Below are 23985 nucleotides of genomic sequence, written 5' to 3' on the forward strand. Positions count from 1 at the left end.
ATATGTCGACCGTTTAAATCGGTTCAGTAGTTCACAAGGTATGAATTTTTGAAAAATGTTATTTTTTGGAAAAAAGGGGAAAAAGTCGATGTTTCGGATCACCCCAAAAATGAAAATGGGCACCCTAACAAAAAAAAATCAAAAAATACGGGTCTAATGATTTGCGATGAAGAACGAAACTACCACTTTTTACGATCTGAGAACTACTATATCGGTTTGACATGGAATGGCTGCTATAGTCAACTGCAAAACACTTACCAAGCAATAACAGTAAACTGATAAGTGATATTCTCCAGTATCCAATGGGAAATTCGATTGGCAGGTGACTAGCGAAATCGGTGTCAATCGAGCTTAATGTCACTTTGGACCAGTAATTTTTTTATCACATAAAATTCTGGAACTTGAACTGTTACATGCATATTTGTAATGCTCGTTTTTAGGCAATATAATCTCAAACTACAACTATTAGGTGGAAGCAGACCATCATACATAGAAATTGACTAATTTTTCTGTGGAGATTTGGTGTCATTCGAGAAAAAAATCACATTCTTCAAATTCCATACAATTTATAATTTTAAAAAAGTGTAAAAAGGACGTCACTGATAAAAACTTGATTTCCGAATAACAAGAATGGTTGATCGTACAAATACACTGAGTTGAAGAAACAAATGGATGAGAATGGAAGAAGATGCACTCAGAAATAAACAAACATGTTCCGAAGGGATAATGGATCACTCAGGAAACAGGAAATGAAACGAGCGAAGGACTGCGAAAGAAACTGGTCACGTAAAAAAGATTTGTGTTTTTTAATACACATCAAAGATGGCAATTAAGGACGTTTTCTTTTGCATTATTGAACGAATTTCAAAATGAGTTTTGTTGATTTTTCATTTTAGGGTCGTGTCGTGTTCATGTGTTCATTTTTTTAGGTTTGATCAATTTTTAATGTGACGTGTTTTCACCTTGTCCGTTTCCGTTCAATGACAGGTGTAGCCAACATTGATTGAAAAAGGTCTGGAATTAATGTTGATGAAATATACTGTAAACGAGCTGAATCATTGCAACTTCTTCCGAGAAGGCATGAAAACTTCGGTTTCATGCTGCGAAACGAAATGCCACAAATGGATGCAGTTTTTTTTTTGTTTTTCGATTGCATCCAATCGTATTCACCTCAACCTCAACTTCTCAGCGGAAGTCCAATTCAATCATTCACAATATATATTCGAAAATATGGGTCACGCTTGGATGACCCGCCCTGGGTATTAACAAGAGAGGAAGAAAAACAATCATTTTTGCGAAGAGCCTTTAATTAACAATTTCACTTAACCGGACGGAACCAAACCGACTTTGAGGCACTAAATCAGGTGCGGAAACCAAAACAGGTTCGCGTGAGTACTCGAGCGAAAATAAAACATATTCAGAAGACGACAGCAAAAATTGGACCCAATAATCAAAAACCTGTTTGGAAAAATTCAGCGTTACGGTAGGATCCCAAGCGTTTTGTAGTTACAACCTTCGATTTGTTTCAACTAAGCCCCAGCAGTGCTGGGCTGAGCGAGAACTGCACCGCGTTCGTACCGAGCGCACATTCCTAGCATTTCAATATCCACAAGATATTGTTGCATCAAGCGGCCAGCCTCCTGGGGCATGAGCGAATCTGGGGGTGCATGGAAATAAATAACAAAAAATATATAGAGCTCAAGAAACACTCGGCAGGAAGACTTAAATGTATGCTCCGAGAAAAACACGACAGAAACCCGCAACTGATTTCTTCTCACACGGAGGCTGGTCACTATTACGGTGTCCCGGTCACGCAAGTTGTGCGCGGGATGCGGAAATACTGCAATCTCGCGGTTCACCCGATTCGATTATTTATATCAGAACTTCCATTTAATCTACCGCTGCCAATTCTTTCTGGGAAATGTTGTCGTTAACGGAATGTGTAAATAGGTGAAATGAGCAGGTTCATTTTGTTCTCATTTAGGTTTCCAATTGATTCTCAAATTTGAATTTCATGCCAACTCGACTGGCCGTTGCCAGCACCATCTCAGATAGCAGCGAAACGTGAGGAGGCGATCTGGCGTAGTGGTAACATCCATATCTCTCACGCAGAGATCACGAGTTCAATTCTCACTCCCGACATTCTTCCAAAAATGGAAGTAAAAGTGACGAACCAGCCGAAATGTGCTGAAAATCACTATAATAGAGAAAAAAAAAAAAAAAAAAAAGCAGCGAAACGTTGTGGGTGTAAACAAATGGGTCTTCTAAGCAACTTTGCATACTTGAAATTTTCAAAAACGAATTGGACTACTTTTTTGAAAGCGCCAAAAAATGTTTCTTGATTTTTTTTACAAAAAAAATATAACTTGAAAACTATAATACCTACCAAATTCAAATCAAAGAATGATATGTAGAGAATTATTTACAATTCCATAAAAATACCAAATTTAATTTGAAAAAAAAATTCGCTGAAAAAAAATTTAAAAATTAAAATTTTTTGCGGATTGCGGATTCAATACAGCCGCATTCATTTTTCTCATAAACGTATTTTTTTAAATTCTCAAAAAAATTATATGCATAGCTCTTACAATTTCCAACAAGTCGTCCATAGTTCGGAAGATGGGCACTTTTATAGGGAAAAAGTTTTTCCAACAACAACTTTTTCATGTTTCCTGTAGAAAAAATACAACTAAACCTAATTTTGTTTAAAGTCAAGATAGCAATATAGTGTACTCGACAAAGTTTTAGATCGTATCAAAATATGAACTTTCGTCGAAGACGCCAACTTTCTATCTTTTATAATGTCTGGAATATAGTGCATTTTTGTATGAAGAGATCCTCGAAAAAAATATGTTTTACTCGTTACATTTTTGTGTGTAAATTCTGTGTTGTAAGTGTAAGTGTTGTAATGTTCTTGACATGTTTCTGAATAGAAAAAAAAATAGCAGAGCATGTAAATCGCGGTAATTTATACATACAAATATTACGAATTAAACATTTATAGTAATTTTTCAAAGAAAAACATGGAAAATTTATTGTTCGAAAAACTTGTTTCTGTAAAAGTGAAAAATAAATTTTGATTTTCAAAATATTTTTTTAATGAATTTTGTTCTTCAAACAACAATTGCTTGATATTTTCCAATGAAAACATGAATAATTCCATTAAACATGAATTAAATGGATTGTAATTTTTTCAAAGAAAACATGAAAAAGTTGTTGTTAGAAAAACTTTTTCCCTGTAAAAGTGCTCTTCTTCCGATGTATGGAGGACTTGTTGGAAATTGCAAGAGCTATTTATAAATTTTTTTGGGGAATTTAAAAATAAAGTTTTTGAGAAAAATGTATTTAAATTTTTTAAATATTTTTTTTCAGCCAAATTTTATTTTAAAAAAAAATTTAATTTTTTTAAATGAAATTTTGACCAAATTCCTATATTTCATCCTTTGATCCGAATTTTTTAGGTATAATAGTTTTTGAGTTATAATTTTTTGTAAAAAAATCAAGAAAAAAAATTGGCCATTTTAAAAAAAATAGACCTATAGCTCGCTATACGGCCGCTCTTTATACGGCATTTCGCCATAACGGCCCTCTCCAATTGAAGCACGTTTGCGATTTACGGCCTAAAATGTTTCGCTATAACGGCAAGAAAAATTTTTTCGATGTCGATATTAATACATAATTCATGGAACATGAAGTTGTTTCATTTTTGTTTATAGATTATTATTGGTTTGTGGAGTCTGTTATAATTTTATGTACAAATACAGGTCGGACTCGATTATATGTGATTCGATTATATACAGTTTGGAAAAATATATATTTTTTAAATTTCAAATATGGCTTATTTCAAGAAGAAATGTGACCTTTCAACGTTAAGGTGAGGTTTAAGTGGCTATTACATGTACAGTGGGGTAAAAATCGTGATTTTTGAACATTTTGCTTAAATTTTCACCAGGAATTGTTCATATCGATATTGCAGCCAAATTAAGAAAGATAGAAGTTGGGCGTCAAAGAACAAATTGTAGAACGGTTAAAGACCTTCAATTTAATTGATAGAAACATTCCAGTTTCATATAACTAAATTTTCTCATCTTTCAAATGAAAGCAATCGTCTTCCGTAGCGTACTTTTTAATGTAGGACCAGTTTAAGGCAACAGAGTCCGAAACAAAAAAAAGTTCTATATCTCTGTCATTGTTGAAATTCGAACATATGCGTAATAGGATTTTTTTCATCAAATATGATCGACTATCACTTCCTAAGATAATCTGGATAAATTATTTTTTTTTTAATGTGAGAAAGGTGTTTTCTGACTTTAAGGGGATGCATTAAAAATCAAATTCCTATTTTATTTTCAAAAAACGAAAAATACATGCAGAAAAAACAAATAAAACATTTTTTGACTCGATTATATACAGTGAAAAGAATTCAAAAACTGTATATAATCGAGTCCGCGCTGTAAAATGAAAAGATAAGATGTAATGATAAACCATTATACATATTTTCCGCATTTATGACCGATCCGATTGAATTTGTATGAATTTGTATTAGAATAATTGATTCCTTATACGGCTTTTCGCTTTGCGGCCAAGTTTCGTGGAACGTATCTAAGCCGTAAAGCGAGGTATGGGTGTAGTCTAATTATTTTTTGAATATTTCAAGTATGCAAAGTTGCTTAAAAGACCCATGTATTCACACCCACAACGTTTCGCTGCTATCCGAGATGGGCTGCCATGCCTAAGACGAGTTGCCATGAAATTCGTCTATAATGTATTCGAGTTTGTTGTTCAATAAATCATTAAGCAGACAGTTTTGCATAGTTTGAATTTGTTTAGTTAGCGCTCAACTTCCGAGTTGAACAGACGCATTTTGTTTCTGCGTGTCATCTACGGAAGTCCTTCGCCGGCTATATATAATACGAAAGTTGCGAAAGTTTTCGTGTGCTATCGCGAGCCGATGTCCGCGATGAAACGCCGCGAAAACACATTTCGCATTGATTATGCGAATGTGCCGAAAAAACCATCGTCCGAGGAGGTTCACCGTTTTGTTGGTGAGACGCTCGCTATGAAGCGTGAGGATATAAAGCGGATTCAATACAGCCGCAACCTCGGAATCGCTTTTATCAAAACTACTTCTCTTGAAGTTGCACTAAAAGTCGTCGAGGAAAACGACAATACTCACGAAATTAAGATGGACGGAAAGTCATACGTTCTACGTCTGAAAATGGAGGATGGAGCGGTGGAAGTGAGGATCTACAATCTTTCCGAAGATGTATCTAATCAAAAGATCGATAAATTTCTCAGTGCTTACGGAGAGGTATGGAACGAGAAGCATTTTTTCTCTGGTCTACCGACCGGTGTCCGCATCGTGAGGATGACGGTCAAAAAAAATATTCCATCTTACGTCACCATTGATGGTGAAACGACACTTTTATCGTACTACGGCCAGCAACAGACTTGCCGACATTGCAGTGAATTCATTCACAATGGCGTCCCGTGTGTGCAAAACAAGAAGTTGCTGGTCCAAAAACTGGCAGCGAACAGCTTCTCATACGCAGACGTTGCTAAGAATACAAATCCTCCACGTACGAAACCACTTGCTCAGCAATCCCGAGCTGCGAAGCCGAGCGGCTCAAAAGTAGCCGAAATACCAAAAGCGATACCATCGTGCTCAGAGAGAACGCTTTTTTAATGATACGATCGCCTTCTATTTACGTCATCGTACCGAGCATACAATTCTGGCCGGTGATTTCAACTGCGTGATACGACAGTGTGATTCGACGGGATACAATATGAGTCCCTCTCTCCAGACTACAGTCCAACAGCTGCAACTGCATGATGTGTGGCACAAGGTGCGCAGAAATGATGTCGGATATACTTATATTACGGCTAACTCATCCTCGCGTTTAGATCGCATTTATGTAAGCAGGGGATTGTGTGAACAGTTACGAAACGCACAAACCCATGCATGCTCGTTTTCTGATCACATGGCATTAACATAACGAATGTGTTTACCCAACATCGGACAACCCTACGGGCGTGGTTTTTGGTCACTTCGACCCCATCTCCTCACCAACGAGAACATAACAGAGCTCCAGACACGATGGCAATTTTGGACACGTCAAAGGCGTAACTATCGTAACTGGATGGAATGGTGGCTTATGTACGGAAAGCCTAAGATAATCAGTTTCTTCCGATGGAAATCGAAGCAAGTGTATGACGAGTTTCATCATGCACAACAAACGCTGTATATGCAGCTGCGACGGGCATACGACAGCTACTACCAGAACCCGGGAATGCTCACAACCATCAACCGCCTCAAGGGAGAAATGCTTGCTCTGCAACGAAGATTCACACAAGCTTTCGTTCGTATTCACGAGCAAATTGTAGCGGGAGAACCTCTATCCATATTTCAACTTGGGGAAAGAAGAAGAAAACGGACGACGATTACACGACTAGCTGTCGATCGTGGTGAGATCATCGATGACTCACAAAACATACAACACCACGTGCTCCAATATTTCTCCGACTTATATAAGGAAACAGGCAGAGAAGTACAACCCGATAACTTTCAGTGTGCCCAAATAATTCCCGAAAATGATGCGTCAAACGAGTCGTGTATGAATGCAATCACAACAACTGATATTTGGGGTGCTATTAAAACAAGCGCCTCCAAGAAATCACCGAGGCCAGACGGAATTCCGAAGGAATTTTATCTACGAGCTTTTGACGTTATCCATCGCGAGCTGAACCTAATTTTGAATGAAGCACTAGCGTCCAATTTCCCGTCGAAGTTTGTTGATGGTGTTATTGTCCTGGTTAAAAAAAAGAGGATCTGGAGACACTGTTGGCTCTTACAAGCCGATCTCGCTTCTTAACTTTGATTACAAGCTTCTTTCCCGTATTTTGAAGATGCGGCTGGAGAACGTAATGAGAGAACATCACATTCTCACAAGCGCTCAGAAATGTTCTAACGCACAGAACAACATCTTCCAAGCCACGTTGGCCCTCAAAGATAGGATCGCTATGTTGACCGCACGAAAACAGACCGGCAAGCTAGTGTCTTTCCATGCTTTCCATGCCTCCATGCACCATGCATTTGACCGAGTAAGGCACTCATTTCTCTTCGGGAACATGCGATCACTCGGTATAAACAGCCAGCTCGTAGATCTCCTCAGACGAATCGCTGCTCTATCCTCTTCCCGCCTGTTGATAAACGGCCACATGACAGCATCGTTTCCTATCGAACGATCGGTGAGAAAAGGAGACCCAATTTCAATGCATTTGTTTGTGTTATATCTACACCCTCTGTTGGTTTCGATTGAACGTGTGTGCGAAACTGACCTGGTCGTGGCATATGCGGATGATATCAGCGTCATCGTCACAACTGGGAGCACAATTGGAACAATGCGTGACTTGTTTCATCACTTTGGGCGAGTGTCAGGGGCTGTGCTGAACCTGAACAAAACAACGTCGATTTATGTCGGGTCTATGAATGGGAATCCGATTCAAGTGGACTGGTTACGGACGGAGGACGATATTAAAATTCTGGGTGTAATATTTACCAATTCGATACGACTAATGATCACTCTTAATTGGAATGCGTTGATTGGCAAAATTGCACATCAGGTGCGAATACATAGTATGCGCACCATCACACTTCATCAAAAGGTGATACTACTCAACATCTTCATTACATCAAAAGTGTGGTATCTGTCGTCGATTCTTCCACCATACAGTATGCACACCGCCAAAATAACTGCTATCATGGGGCTGCTCCTGTGGAACAGACAACCAGCACGTGTGCCGATGCAACAGTTGGCAAAACCCCGAAAGCAAGGAGGCCTGACAGCTTCCGGCGCTGAAATCAAAGTCACTATTTACTAATCGACATCTTCAAGAGATCGATTCCATTCCCTACTATTCCTACTTCCTCACCCAAACTACTCCTCATCCTACTCCAGCAAATATTCCCTGCCTCAAAATAATCCTGCAAACACTTTCCCGTTTGCCTCCCCAAATACAACAACGTCCTTCTTCCGATCAAATTCATCGATTTTTTATCGACCAGACAGCCAAAACGAGAGTGGAGTTGCGGAGTGGAGTTGTGTGGCACAACATTGGAAGCCACAAGCTGACTTCAGCCCAACGTAGTAATTGGTACCTGCTGATTAACGAGAAAATGGAGCATCGAGTTTTATGGTGTACGATAGGACGAGTAGATAATGAGCAATGCCTACACTGCAATGCTGCACGTGAAACTCTCAAACACAAACTCAGTGAGTGCCAACGAATAACAATGGCATGGACGCTTCTACAGAGGATAATAGCAACAACACTTGACGTTCGCAGGAGGCTTTCATATGACGATTTGATACATTCAACTTTAAGTGGCGTGAATGGAGAAATGAAAACAAAAATAATGAAAATTTTTATCAGTTACGTAATATTCATAATGAATTCTGACAATGTGGTAGATGTAAATGAATTGGAGTTCCACCTAAGATTTGGATTTTAATGATACAATATTTTATGTAAATAGCTTTGACAAAACAAAGAAATAAACTAAATTTTGATTTTGATTTGAAAAAGAGATGCTTGAACCGTTCCGCTTTTATCGTCAATTGGCGTTTGTCAATTTCTAGCGTCACTTCATTTTCCATACACTGGTTTTGCTTGTGATTGTTTTTCCATAGTTGCTCAAGTTTTCACTTTTTGAGAACGTCATCGAGAATTTTATCCTGAAGAATATTTGAAAAAAAAAGATAGATGCATAATGCAATCAGTATTTCATCCAATTTGTAGCCTCCATCACCATCAAAATATTATCAGAGTCACTCAATTCCTCTCATGGAGGATGGATTCAGATGTTCTGGCTTGGATATTAGATAGAACTTCAAACAAATTGAACAATTTTAAACAGGCTTCAGAAATATACTAGCGGTTATTAATTGCTTTGGTAGTAAAATGGATTAACTTTTCAAACAATCTAAATTAAATAGGTTATTCATGAAAAGTATCTATTTGGGTCCTATTTTCTGTCGATGACCCTATGGCTTCGAAATAATCATAGCACCCCATTCACTTTTGAAACCCTATACACACGGCTTGCTCTGTTAACTCACATAGCCGCCCATCAAAATCAATCTCCAAACATAACCCCGAACGTGACAACACTCAACACGTTATGGGCCTTGAAACTGCACAACTCCGTTCGGTTCCTTTAGAGCCACTAAAGCCCCCAAATTGGCCAATTTTCGAAATAAAAAATTATCGTAAACGTTCATATTTCAATTAGCTACCATCCCCCTTAATGCCCATTGATCATCTCATTAAAAATTACGACCTCTCGGTATTGGCCTTCGAATAGCCAGTAGCGCGCTCGCACAAGTGAACTGAATACCCTTCGTCTGGAATTTTCTCTCCGTTGTTGCACCAGCCGATTGGCAGCATTGCAAAAAAAAACCAAAACAACTATCCTATGCCCTGCGGATTCCACCACCGGCCATTGAAAAGCGATGCAACGTTGAAAGTAATCGCCTTATAAGCGCAAAATGTTTAGTTTCGTTTCTTGATCGATTCGATAATTGGCTCTAATGAAGCGTTTCAGATGACCTTCCACTAACACATCCACACCGAGAGGGGTTTCGATTTCGATTTTGTTGAAGAAAACACTCATTATTAGGTAGTTAAAATTAAGCGTGTACACTTTGCGTGATCAGTTCCGAGGCATGGGCTGGCTCCTACCGCGAGCCTGTATTAATTAGTCTCATCATATCAACACGAATTATTATTAATACGACTCATGAACACGGAATGTATATTTAATTGCCGTCCTCTCCATCTCTTCTTTTTTCGCAGAATCACAACTTGTCACAGAAGATCCCGAAAGCAAGAAGGACGAATATGCATTCGATAATCCCGCATTCAAGACCGCCGATGGGGCAGGCTGTGCCGCCGCCACCGTCAAACCCAGCTCCCCGCTGGATCACAGCTGGAGCTCGGCCAAGCAGAACAGCCTGGACAAGCGGAAAACTGTGGACGACAGTTGCATTAGCGTAAGTATCGCGTCACCGCGTTTCAATAGGCTCGGCTAAAACAGGCTAGATACATTGCGAGAGGTGTATGAAGCTTCCTGTCACGCGAAGCGTTTCTTGAAGTAATGGTTGTTAATAACTTTAAAGTGATTCCCACATTAGCTAATAACGATCCATTTCGTCTTAACCTTCGGTCAGGACAGAATCGATTCAACAACCCTAGGATCGTTGAGTAAGCTTTGTCAACAAGAGCGCCTGACGTTGTGTTTCGCAGTGTCCTTCGAGGTTACAGTATATGTTTGCATATCTCGTTAGCGGTTTGCACCTGCAACTTCATTCAAAGTTATCTCTATTGCAAGTTGCACTTCTTTCGCTTCTTCTAAGTGATTTGTAGATATCAAGCGAGTCTTTTCAATCTTCCCTTTTTCCACCGTGAATCACTCATTGTGTTAGTTTTCCACCTTGCTCAGCAAGTGCATGAGCAAACAAATGGTAATCGGAACAATGCTCCGCCTATAAACTCAGTCCATCTTTGTAACCCTGCGTTCGTCAAGTCCTGCTCCAACTTGTCCAATCTCCACGCTCGCTGCGTTCCTCTTTTTGTTTCCACGGGATTCGATGCGAACACCATCTTTGCGTCCAACTGTAGCGCCTCTCTGGATGCTGGGTTCGCTGTAGAGTTGCGATGAGATACTCGGTTTTCCTGGACACCTCCGTATATTGTTCTTAGAACTATGCGCTCGAAAAGCCCGCTTGCTAGCAAGTCCTCTTCGAGAATCGCCCATGCTTCGTGCGCGTAAAGGACTACCGGTTGCATCAGAGATTCGTAATTTCATAAGGGGTCGGAGTTTGTTGAACCTTCGGGATTTGTGAAGCCCAGAGTAGACACGCCTTCCGTTAATTATGCGTCTCCGAAAGTTACGGATGTTATTGTTGTCTTCCAGTTGTTATCGACGAGTCAATGTAGATAAACTCCCCGACCATCGCGAGCTCGTCTTCGTCGATTACAACACTAAACACTTCTATTCTATTAAATAACAGTCCCCTATCATCGCATGTGTTATTTCGTTTATGTCAACGTTATCGGCGAAGCAGATAAACTGAATGGACTTGCTGGTAATCGTGACCCGCATGTTGTAGCCCGCTTTCCGCATAACAGCTTCCAGTGTTACGCTGAAGAACAGACCGAAGAGTCTGAGAGACCTGAGATCCACACACTGCAGTACACCGTTCGTCGTTGCCTGAATCGGTCTTGTCAGCTTTCGAGGAAAGTCGTGCTCGTCCATGATTATCCATAGCTGTGCTCAATCGATGGTATCATATGCGGCTTTGAAGTCGACGAAGATATTGTGCGTAAGAACTTGATACTCGGAGCACTTTTGAAGGATCTGCCGCAGGGTCAAAACCTGATCCGTCGTCGAACAAGCGGACACGATATCAACCTAATATGATCCCACAAATTTGCTTACTATTGGCGATAGATGGCGACTGGAACAGAATTTTGTAGCCATCATCCAGAATGATGGTTGCACTGTAGTTCACACAATCTAGGTTGTCATCTTTTTCTGGCAGATGACTCCTTCTTTCCACTCCTCCGGTAGCTGTTATGTGTCCCGGATCTTGACTAACCGATGCATACAATGTATAAGATGTACCAGAAGTCCGTTGAAGAGCTCTATTGCGAGACCATCCCTACCAGTTGCTTTGTAGTTCTTTAGCTGATTAATGGCCTCCTTGGCGTTACCCATCTTAAGGGGTGGTACATCATCGTTGTTCACTGCACCGGTGTAGACCTCTTCAACGCCGCCTTGATCTCCGGTCTGCGCACTGTTCAGATGTTCATTGTATTACTGCCTCCCCCTACCGATTACCTCATGATTGTTCGTTAAGGTGTCTCTTTCTTTATTCATGCACATTTTGGTCCGCGGCACAAGGTCTTTATGCGAGTCGTTTCTTAAAGAACCATTTTCTTTTGCCTATACTCCACCATAGATAGTCCGTAGCACTTTCCGTTTGAAAACTCCAAGTACGTTCAGGTTCTCAGTGAGCAGCAAAATCGTCTCAAGCCCGTAGAGGAAAACCGGTCTATTAAGAGTTTAGTACAACTTTGTACAGCGGCGCACGCGGTTCGATCTGTCTTCCGAAGTGAACAGTGAAACCGATTTTCAAACTGAATTAAGTCTCTGAATTTCTTTGTTAGTGTTATTGTAGGCGATAATCATTGATCCTAAATGTACGAACACATTAACCCCCTCGTAGCCGTCAACGATGATCCTTGGAAGGAAGCTTATGGTGTTCTCCTTGAATGTTCTTTTCCTCATACATTTTGTTTTAGATGCATCAATCAGTAGTCCGTATGTATGTAGCTTTCATGAGTTTAGGTATCCTTCATCGTCGCGAATGTCGTGCCTCAATAACGAAATCATTGGCGAAATCAAGACGTTGAATCATCCTTGAGAGAATCGTGCCGCTCGTGTGAATGCCCGCTTTCGGTATTACAATTTCAAGGGCGATGGTAAACAACAGACATGGACGTCCATCACCTTGTCGCAATACTCTCCTTGGGTTGAAAAGAGAGTATCTCTGAAACGCACACGTAACACATCACACGATCCATGGTAGCTGTTCTCAATCAACTGTCTCACCGATGCCCTCAAGTCGACAAAAAGGTTATGTGTAGATAAATTGTACTTCCGGCACTTTTGCAAAAGCTGTTGGATTGTCTATATTCAATCCGTGGTAGCACGGGCTTCCATGAATCCTGTCTGGTACTGCTGTCTGGTACTCCTGGCAAGTGGTGATATACGTCATAATAGGATTTGGGAGAGTATTCTGTGGGCGGGATTAACACGTGAAATGTCACAATACTTGCTGCATTCGGGTTTTTCGCCCTTATTGTAGATGGCGCAGATAACTCTCTCCGATAGTTTTTCGCCTTCAAGTCATTTCTCTCCAATGTTTGAAGAGCGAGCCTTGCCGGAAGCTTCGTTGTTCTTCAGTCTTTCATTCTCCAGCTAGATCTTGTGGTGTTCGGAGGCTGGAATCCTAGTTTCTGTTACTGGCACATCTAGGACAGTTAGGTATACACTCCACCCGTCTCAGAATCGTGGTCATCATGGTCGCTTCGTACCTACCTATTATTGACCAGGTTTTTTCTCGTTTTAGAGCACAGATAAATCGACCAGTGACGGTGTTTCTGAGTGAGCAGCCTCGAATTCTCTATCATGCCAGTCATCCACTCCTAGTGTCGCCGACGCGGATTCTTTGACGGCTATGCGGATCCTGTAGCAGTCACTCTCGAGAGTTGCTGTGGCTAACTCCTCTGTTGTGGGTAGCATCACTTCGAGTCACTACGCGTAGTCATCGACTACTTGGGGACTCCATAGTTGCTTGATATTGTGCCACGGGATTTGGCTCTGTCGCATCTGAACTCCGTACATAAGGACATGGTCAATTTGGTGTGTCGTTCTTTGGGCAGATCTTCATGTGGTCTTGTGGGATAAGAAAATACACCAAAGTACCAGTCCTCGAGAAGCTTAGCTTCTGAAGCAAAGATCACGTATCGTGGGTTTCTGTCGTTTGCCTCGGTGTGCAGACTCCCCTATCCGCTCACCTGTTAGCCTGTATTTCTCTTTCCGATATGACATATTAAAATCTGTGGCGTTGGTTTAAAAAATCATTTAGCCTATTTTTTCAGTAAATTTATGTTGATATCTGTATTCAATTCATGAATCCTTGAAACATAACTTTCCTTATTTCAATAATTTGGCAATGTTGATAATAATCACGTAGTGCTAGTAATCATATACTTACTTATATACTGGTCTCGCGTCGGTTGTCTGTATGACCTGTCACCAAGATACGTTCCCGTCATCAGCCCTTGTACCTGCAGCCAAGCACCGTCGCCAGGAGCCTCTGGGTATGCCCCTTTTTCGTTGTTCTTGCGAGCTTCCTTGCAAATTACATTACACATTCTTTCTCAGAGTATGTCTGATCCACTTCCTCTTACGATACCGAATTTATGCTTCATTCAACTTTAGGTGACCAACTGTGGCGGAGCGTGTTCTAAATACAATTGTCTGACCACTAAGCGCGGATGATGTATCGCAGACTGGTAGCTCTGACAATTGAAAGGATCGGCATTGTGGCATCCTTCACCACAATGATGATAGCTCTGGAATCAGGAAACATTGGTCTTGAAAAAAACCGTTTGGATTTACAACACTTGAAGAATAACACACTTATGAACACAACCAAACTCTATCGGATTTGTTCTCTCGAACTTGCACAGTTAAAGAAGGGATATGGAATGGGAAATAGTACAGAGTAAATGTACTATTTCCCATGTGTTTTTTTTTTCATATAAAGTGATAGGCATAGAAAAGCCCACCGTGGATGTTTAGAAACATTTCTCAATTTCTGGACTATTTCATCAAAAACTACTACCGTAATTTCATAGAATTGTTTGTCAATTGTTACTCTTTCATGTATTTAATAAGCTTTGTCATTTTCGTTAGATTTTGTTCACTTCCTTTCATGAATTTTTTAAATATGTGCAAACATGCGTTGACAAAAATAAAAATAAATATTAAAACCACTCAAAACCTTCGAGTAACCTTCTTTATTTCTTCATGTTATGGCAGCAAGAGCTGTGCGGAATTGTTAGCAATCGATATTGAAGCGATATAAACAAAGTGCTGTTTACATTGTTTTAAACACAGTATTAGATAACGGTTTTCTGACATTTGTTTGAATGAAAATAACAATTTTGTTAAGTAAAAACAGCAATTCCATGAGTCTTTATTATAAAAATAACATTTATCATTGCATTTCCATTATATTCTGCTGTATTCAATTCATAAAACTTACACCGAACATTTTATTTCAATAACACGCAAAATAAAAATAGAAAACAAGCACAAATACCCGAGTTCGAGAAATAACAAATCACACAATAAAAGCAAAAAGTTAAAAGCATCAATATTAGTGCGGCCTCCTGAAGCTTCGATGACCTGTTGGAGACGTATAGGTATACTATCGACCAAGTTTTGGAGATACTGAGGATCGATTTCGTTTCACGCCGTCTGGTGAGCTGTGAAATAAGTGTCCTTATTAGTGACACCATTTTTCACCATTTTGTTGTCGAAAATAAAACCCCTTTGCCATTCAAGGGGTTTTATTTTGCGTAAACGGAAATAGGCTTTGGTCTTCTTAGCAGTATGCTTCGGGTCGTTGTCCTGTTGGAAAACAAAGCTGTTTCGTAGGCCAGTTTTTCGAAGCGATTCCTTCAGGTTGTCCTTAAGGATGTCAATGCAGACATCGGCGGCTCTCATGATTCCGTGAATTCGTTCCAGATTTCTGCTTGTGCACAATTTCACGGACTGCTCCCCGGCTTATTCCGAACTTCTCTGCAATCTTTCGCTGTGAAATCTGATTCAAATGATCCAGAACAGCAATATTTCGGACTTGTATGCTGATTTTGATTTCGTTGAAACCTATTCGTATAGACAACAACAATCGACTTTTATGTGCCAACGTAAACAGCACTTTGTTTGTATCGCGCCAACTGAATCACTGAAAGGTTGTAAATAATATCGCACAGCTCTAGATGTCATAACATGTAGAAACGAGGGTTTCAATGATGTTAATATTATGTTTTGCGGGTGGGCTTTTATGTTTGTCATCGCATATTTGCACACTTCAAAGAAGTCATGTAAGGAAATAAACAAAACCTAACAAAAACGGTAAAACTTGTTAATTTCTTGAAAGAGTAATAGTTAATATTAGGCTGTCAAAAAAGTCCTGCGGTATTTCCGCGAGGTGTCGTTGTAAGCGCGTAGTTCTAGTTGTATTCATTGTATCGAGTCATACTATAGCTTGTTGGAAAGGTATTTTTGCGCTCGAAAATTCGATTGATTTTGACATTGAATTTCTATTATTTTGGCCTTACTATACAATAGATTAACCTAGATCTTTCAAACGACCACTTCACAAATCGAAGGTTTTCCGGTTACATGCCTTTTCTACAATTAGTTTCATGGATATGGTTTGAGTTACAACCAAAATTTCAAAGCTAAAATAAACAAATAGTTATCACAGTTCCGTTTTTGTGTGAAGAACTTTCCTCCGATATTATGGTGAAGACATTTTCTCGTACCATGTCAAGACTTTTGAAAAAAATCACCTGGCATCCCTGCGACGCACAACCGCTTGCATTCTTGCTTGCATTTGTTTTGATGACGTTTGTACCGTTCGCCCCAAAGTATATAGACATAGCCTCCAGGTATGCTACATTACTCAATGCATTATTGTGAGTTCTGATATTCAATGTGAGCGTTTATTATATTTAATGAAAATTTTACAGCAAAAAATATAAAAATCACAATTATATTGCAAGTGGTTTGTGTGGTGGTTGTCTCGTTTCAAATACACTGGGTTTAGCAGTAAAACATATGCCTTCTATATTTGTTTATATCTTGCGTAATGAAACACGGCATACCTGAAAATTTTATATTCGTTGCTCTCAAACGAACAATTTGTGTGACCAACTAGCTCCTCTATATATGAAAAAGAATATTCATGAAAATTCAGCAAAAATAATTTTAAATTTCCATTTCCATTTTTAAATTTGCGATTTCCATTAACACTTAAAGCTAATACGTACAATAAAGCTTTGTTCTACGTTTGAGCCGATTTTTTTCATGGTTATTAAACAGTTTTAGAACACATTTTATAATGCGCAAACCGTGAATGATTTTTGGCGAAATCGGAACCATGTCCGTATTTTTGAACCTACTTAATAAAAAGTTTTTCCGATTTGCTTATTTTTTTGTATCAGCAATTCGCTATTTTTCATCCATAGATCGCTAATTTTTTGGATGCTTAGATTCAAAGATATCGTCACTGACCAACTTACCCATATGACCAACTAGCCCCGCCCTACCCTACATCAAACTATAATAAATGTCAACACTATACGTTCGATAGCGTGAATCTCTTAGGAATAAATAATTAACGAAATAACGCACAATACGCATATACAAGTGAGGGCCGCAGAGTATTTTCATTGGTGATTCCAGATAAAATTAAATACTGTATATAATCGAGTCAAAATTATTTTTTTTATTTGTTTTTTTTGCATGTATTTTTCGTTTCATGAAAATAAAAGAGGAATTTGATTTTTGATTCATCCCCTTAAAGTCAGAAAACACCTTTCTCACACGAATAAAATAAATTTATCCAGATTATCTCAGAAGGTGATAGACGATCATATTTGATGAAAAAAATCCTTCTACGCATATGTTCGAATTTCAATAATGACACGGTTTTAGATCTTTTGTTTTGTTTCGGACTTTGTTGCTTCAAACTGGCTCTACATTAAAAAGTACACTATGGAAGACGATTCTGATGCTTTCATTTGAAAGATGATAAAATTTAGTGCGGAATTTAGTAGTGGAACAACTAAATTAGTGGATTTTAATAACATTTTGGCAATATCGATATAAAAAATGCCTGGTGAAAATTGCAGCAAAATCTTCAAAAATCACGATTTTCACCCTACTGTACATGTAATAGCCACTTAAACTTCAGCTTAACGTTAAAAGGTTACATTTCTTCTTGAAATAAGCCATATTTGAAATTTAGAAAAATATATTTTTTTCAAACTGTATAGAAACGAGTCCAAAATTGTATATAATCGAACATATAATCGAGTCTGTATAAAATCGAGTCCGACCTGTATAATATATATAATATATTATATTAATAATATAATATTTTTCGAAAAGCGACTAGCTATTTGATTTTAATTTGTTATGTCAATCATCTGAATCGGTGCACTAGTTCAAAAGTTATGGTCCTTGACAGTGTTTTGTTTGGTTATGTCGTTCGTGAGTTATAGTGTCGCAAATATGGAGCAAAATAAAAAGAAAATCCGACATATTTTACAGTACTACTATGACAAAGGCAAAAATGCATCTCAAGCTGCCAATAAAATTTGTACAGTTTATGGACCCGATACAGTTTCCATTTCCACCGCACAACGATGGTTTCAACGTTTTCGTTCTGGTGTGGAGGTCGTCGAAGATGCGCCACGCTCCGGAAGGCCTGTCGTCGAAAATTGCGACAAAATCGCTGAATTAGCCGAGAAAGACCGGCATAGTAGCAGCCGTAGTATCGGCCAAGAGCTGCGGATAAGTCATCAAACCGTTATTAACCATTTGAAGAAGCTTGGATTCACAAAGAAGCTCGATGTATGGGTGCCACATACGTTGACGCAAAAAAACATTTTTTTTTTTTATCTGTATTATAGTGACTTTCAACTCATTTGGCTGGTTCGTCACTTCTACTTCCATTTTTGGAAGAATGTCGGGAGTGAGAATTGAACTCGTGACCTTTAGCGTGAGAGGCATGGATGTTACCACTACGCCGGATCGCCTCCAAAGGAAAAAAAACATCTTTGACCGTATCGACGCAACAAAATCGACCCGTTTCTGAAGCGGATGGTGACTGGCGATGAAAAGTGGGTCACTTACGACAACGTGAAGCGCAAACGGTCGTGGTCGAAGCCCGCTGAAGCGGCTCAGACGGTGGCCAAGCCTCCATTAACGGCCAGGAAGGTTCTGCTGTGTGTTTGGTAGGATTGTCAAGGAATAATAGATTATGCGCTGCTTCCCTATGGCCAAACGCTCAATTCGGACCTGTACTGCCAACAACTGGACCGCTTGAAGGTAGCAATCATGAAGAAGAGGCCATCTTTGATAAACAGAGGCCGCATTGTCTTCCATCAGGACAACGCCAGGCCACACACTTCTTTGGTGACGCGCCAGAAGCTCCGGGTGCTCGGATGGGAGGTTCTTTTGCATCCGCCGTATAGTCCGGACCTTGCACCAAGTGACTACTACCTGTTTTTGTCCATGGCGAACGAGCTAGGTAGTCAGAAGTTAGCCACAAAAGAGGCCTGTGAAAATTGGCTATCCGAGTTTTTTGCCAATAAGGAAGCGAGCTTCTATAACAGGGGTATTATGAAGTTGGCATCTCGTTGGGAACAAGTCATCGAACAAAACGGCGCATATTTGACTTAAAACAGATGATTGTAACTAATTTTATGAACAAATGAAAATTCAAAAAAAATACCGCAGGACTTTTTTGACAGCCTAATATACAATTCTATGACATTACGGTAGTCGTTTTTGATGAAATAGTCCAGAAATCGAGAAAAGTTTTTTGGTGGGTTTTTTATGTCTATCACTGTACTGCTAAAAATCGCACAAAGTTGAAAATCACAAAAAAAAGTCGCCCAGAAAGGAGCGCAGGTTTGCCTGTACTTCGAGCGGAATACAAAATATAGACGGGAACTTTTTTATGAGATTTTTCAAAATAATTCGATTTTATCTTCGAATTAAAAGGGTATTCTAGTCCAGAAATTTAGAAAAAATCGAAGGTAAAGGATTCCTGATACATTACGCCACCCAAAATACCCTTTTCTGTAAGGGACCGCTTGTCTTGTTCGATCGCTTCAACGATTGACCTCTTTCCCTGGTACACAACTTCAACCAAAACATCCGTTTGCAAATTAAGACAGACGTGTACCTCACAATGTTTACACATAAATAACCTGTTCGTCAGCACTCACCAGCTAAATGATTTATTGTTTTTGCTCATCACTAACTTGTATTGTTGTTTTTACTTTTTTTTTCTGTCCTTTCATTCACAGGCTACCACACCCCGCGTTGTAGCCCTGCGTGGGTCCGACTTCACCGGACTCGGAGTGGAAGTATACGGCGGTCTGAAGGAGGGTATTTTTGTGAAGAAAGTTATGCCTCAAGGCCCGGCAGCTGGTTATGTACACACCGGTAAGATCACACCTTTGGAATGTTTCCCATGTTTTTTTTTGTAAAAAAAATGTTGCTGCTAGTGCATCAAATCGACGATTAGCTGTCCACACAGGTCATCACCAAATGCAAATCTAGTTGTGTCTTTCAAGCTAAATCCCACAAAGCGCGGTCCGTCAATTAGACGCAATAGTCACGTTCAAATATGCAACCAGGAAAAAAAGCTAATTGTCCTGCGGTTGTTTTGTATACCGAGCAGCCTGCGGACACCAGCGGCAGTTACCGCATGCTTTCGAGACTGCAAATTAGAGAGACACCCGGGAAAGTCGTATGGTGTCATAAAATTTAAATAAATATCCAATAAATATTATCTCGCAGATTAAAAGCAAGCATCACACCGCTCTGAATGGATATGTGCACTTGAGGCACATGCCGCAACGCCGGAACAAGCCTAGACCGCGTCGCACCGCAGCAATGTAGTGTGTATGGTGGTGGGTTCGGCATCTTCGAGCTCCACGCGCCAGAATGACGTGATTTCTTCAATTGGTAAAACGTAACTCGAATCCATAATAATCGATACGGACAGAGGCTAAGCTTTGAACAGAGATAAAAGCTCATAAACAACGGATTTGGATTGACTACAAGCTACGAAGGCACGTCATATTCCAATTATCCCGCTGTGCGTTCTGATTTGAACGAAAGAGGGTTTGTCCGGAAGCTGACTTTATACTGCGACACTTGATGATCAAACATCAGCGTCCAATCAGATCCACTCGAAGACCGGTTTCTATATTTTTGGACCCAAATGGTATTCGTTTTCGAAAACGCTAAACCATTCAAACCGGCGAAAAGCGAAATGAGTTTTATGTTAAACGGTTATGAAATTCTCGATACAAACATTGCATAATAGGCTGAGACTGTGTTCACCGTTTCAGTCTTGTCTAAATATACTCAAACAGTCAGTCCATGGTTGAAACGTCATCTTCATTAAGCAAATTGAGCCACAAATCTAGTCGTACAGCCTTTTAATCAATGCATCTCTGAATGAAGGATTAAGTGAAACGAAATCGAAAATGCCAGACAATGAAATCCTCATTACCACGCTTATCCATACGTTGTTTGAATAAATACATAGCAATTTTTCGAATTCTAGGCCACCTGGTGGCTACAGCGTAATATATTTAATGATTGCCTGGTTGTGGTTCGCCTGCTGCATTTCAAACCGAGAAATGTACTTCCGGGATCAATGAAGTTTGCGAATTTATAAACCCAAACAAACATTTGTTTTCTACCGTACTCCTGGTTCCCGTGACAATTAACAGCGGTAAAAATTTGTGTTGATTAACAGAAACAAAGTGATCTTAAGCAAGATGCTCTAGTAATGAGGCATAATATGTCAAATTTTATGTGCAGTCATTTGCGATAACAGTGGTACAGCGCGCAGTGTCGACGTCTGGTGACAACATTCAATTTGGGGCCATAATTTGGATACCAAACTCGATAGTTTAATCTCTATCAGACTAGAAGGCACGGAATCAGTTTTAATATGACGGATTTCGCGCCAACTCGACCAGATATTGGCATGACCCTCTCAGAACTTAATAAAACTTTCTGGGCGTGACCTAATTAAGCAACTTGGCATACTTAGTTTTCTGAAATTTTATCTAGACTAACGTATGGAAAGGTCCAAGTAGATCCAATGTAATTTATGGAAGAGTTTTAGGAAAATAATTGAATTTTTAGTAAAAAATACTGAAAAAAATATTTTTTGAAATTCTACACTGAAAAATATCGATTCTAAAAACGAAAAGTCGATTTTCTCAAAATGGTCATCTCAGATTTTGATGAAATGGTAGATAAATAATAGATTAGCCCTACAACTCTCCCATACATTGCAACTTGTGCATGTTTAATGCAAAAAAGTTATTCTAACAAAACTTTTTCAATATTTTATTGAAGTTAAGTTTATTTCTTTTTTCAGTGCAGAAAGCCTCTCCAAAATTTAAAAAAATAAATAATAATAATAAAAATGTTTAATGAGTGTTTTAAAGGTCTTTATTTCAAATCGAATGTTATAAAACTTATGACATATTTTGACATTGAATTCATTTTTATTCATCTGATCTTATAACATGTACATTAGGGTGCCAATGAAAATGGTTATCTCGAATTTCAAAAAGTTACCACATGAAAAATGTTCGCCACCTCAAAAAAACATCCTATGCCGAATTTCAGCTCAATCTGACTTAAGGGAGAGTGGCGCAAAGCGGTCGAAGTTTGAGTTTTTTTGAAAATCGAAAAATCACTCAAGAGGGGAAAGGGTCAAGGTTTTCAAAAAAAATTTGATGCCAAATATCTTAAAATTGCATTACTCGTCGAGATTTACAGTTATCTCGAAATTTTTTTTGGCAATTGATCGTTTTTTCGCCTGAAAAATCGATTTTTGACTAAATTTTTTTTATATGACTGTAAATCTCGACGTGTCATGCAATTCTAAGACATTTGGTATCAATATTTTTTTTAAACCTCGATTTTCGGTGATTTTTCGTCTTTCAAAAAAACTCTAATTTTAACGTTTGTGACACCAGTAAATAAAATCAGAATGAGCTAATATTTTGCATAGAATATATCATAGTGCAAATCAACATTTCGTAGCAAGTTCCGAATGAAAAATCGAGATAACTATTCTTATAAGCACCCAAAACCATACTTTTCGTTTCGTACTCTGAAAAAAGACTAAGTCCCAGATTGCCGATTTTTGACAAGAATTTTTTTTTTCGATATGACACTAGATCTCGTCGTTTCATGCAATTTTGAGACATTTGACAACAACAATTTTTTTTTCGAAAACCTCGATTTCCTTTACTCCCCCCTTGGGTGATTTTTCGATTTTCAAAAAACTCTAACTTTGACCGCTTTGCGCCACTCTCCCTTAAGTCCGATTGAGCTGAAATTCGGCAAAGGGGTTTTTTTGAGGTGGTGAACATTTTGTATAGGGTAACTTTTTGAAATTTTAGGGTCGATTTTTTCCCATACATTAATTGGCACCCTAATGCACATACATTCGCCATTTTTAGAGAAATAAAACCCATTATTCTGAAAACAGATAGTAAACCTTTTAACTCTCATATAACACTATGCATACATACATAATCAGTTGAGAGCCGTGGTGGCTCGTGCTGTCTCAATTATTCGTTTCCATTCTGCTCGGTCCTGGGCCACTCGTCGTCAATTCCGTAAGCGTTCCGTCACTCGCAAGTCGGCTTCGATCTGGTCGAGCCACGCTGGCACGTTGATCCCCTCTATTTCTAGTGCTGGCGGGGTCATTGAAGAGAACGGATTTCACTGCACTGTCGTCCGGTATCCTCGCGACATGTCCGGCCCACCGTAACCTCCCGACATTCGCCAGGAGTACAATGGGAATCTCTCCAAGTAGTACCTGTAGCTCGTGGTTTATACGTCTGCGCCACTCTCCGCTCTCCGTTTGTACTCCACCAAAAATAGTCCGCAGCACTTTCAGTTCAAAGACGGCCAGAGCGCGTATGTCCTCCGTGAGCAGCGTCACAGCCTCGAGCCCATAAAGGACCACTGGTCTTATTAAGGTTTTGTACACCGTTAGCTTTGTGCGACGCCGTATTCTCCTTGACCGAAACGTCTTGCGGAGCGCAAAAAAATGCACGATTTTCAGCTTGAATGCCTCGTTGGATCTCTTTCGTGGTATTGCTGTCGGCGGTGATCAGAGATCCCAAGTACACGAATTCTTCAACCACTTCCAGTTCATCGCCGTCCACTATTACTGTCCGTGGGAGGCTCACCGTTTTCTCCTTTGAGCCTCTTTCCACCATGTACTTGGTTTTTGACGCATTAATTAGTAGTCCCACCCTCCTGACCTCCGCTTTTAGTCTGGCGTAGTTTGCCTCAGCCGTCGCAAAGTTTCTTGTTATTGAGTCAATATCATCTGCGAAACCCAGGAGTTGGGTACTTTTGTTGAAAATCGTGCCCCTCGTTTTGATGCCCGGACGTGGGATAACACCCTCAAGGGCTATATTAAATAGCATACAGGATAGTCCATCCCCTTGCCTTAAACCTCTGCGTGAATCAAAAGGGCTCGAGAGTGCCCT

The 23985-nt window shown here is 39.5% G+C and overlaps 1 protein-coding gene across 1 annotated transcript in view; it reads left to right on the forward strand.

Moving 5' to 3' along the window:
- LOC129767707 (uncharacterized) overlaps positions 1-23985 on the forward strand; it is a 272984-nt gene that overhangs the window by 209174 nt on the left and 39825 nt on the right. Inside the window, exons 3-4 of the mRNA XM_055768866.1 lie at positions 9856-10052; positions 19747-19885. Coding sequence (XP_055624841.1) covers positions 9856-10052; positions 19747-19885 — 336 coding nt within the window. The remainder of the gene's footprint in view (positions 1-9855; positions 10053-19746; positions 19886-23985) is intronic.

Source organism: Toxorhynchites rutilus, chromosome 2 (assembly GCF_029784135.1).
Source record: "Toxorhynchites rutilus septentrionalis strain SRP chromosome 2, ASM2978413v1, whole genome shotgun sequence".
Taxonomy (NCBI): Eukaryota; Metazoa; Arthropoda; class Insecta; order Diptera; family Culicidae; genus Toxorhynchites; species Toxorhynchites rutilus.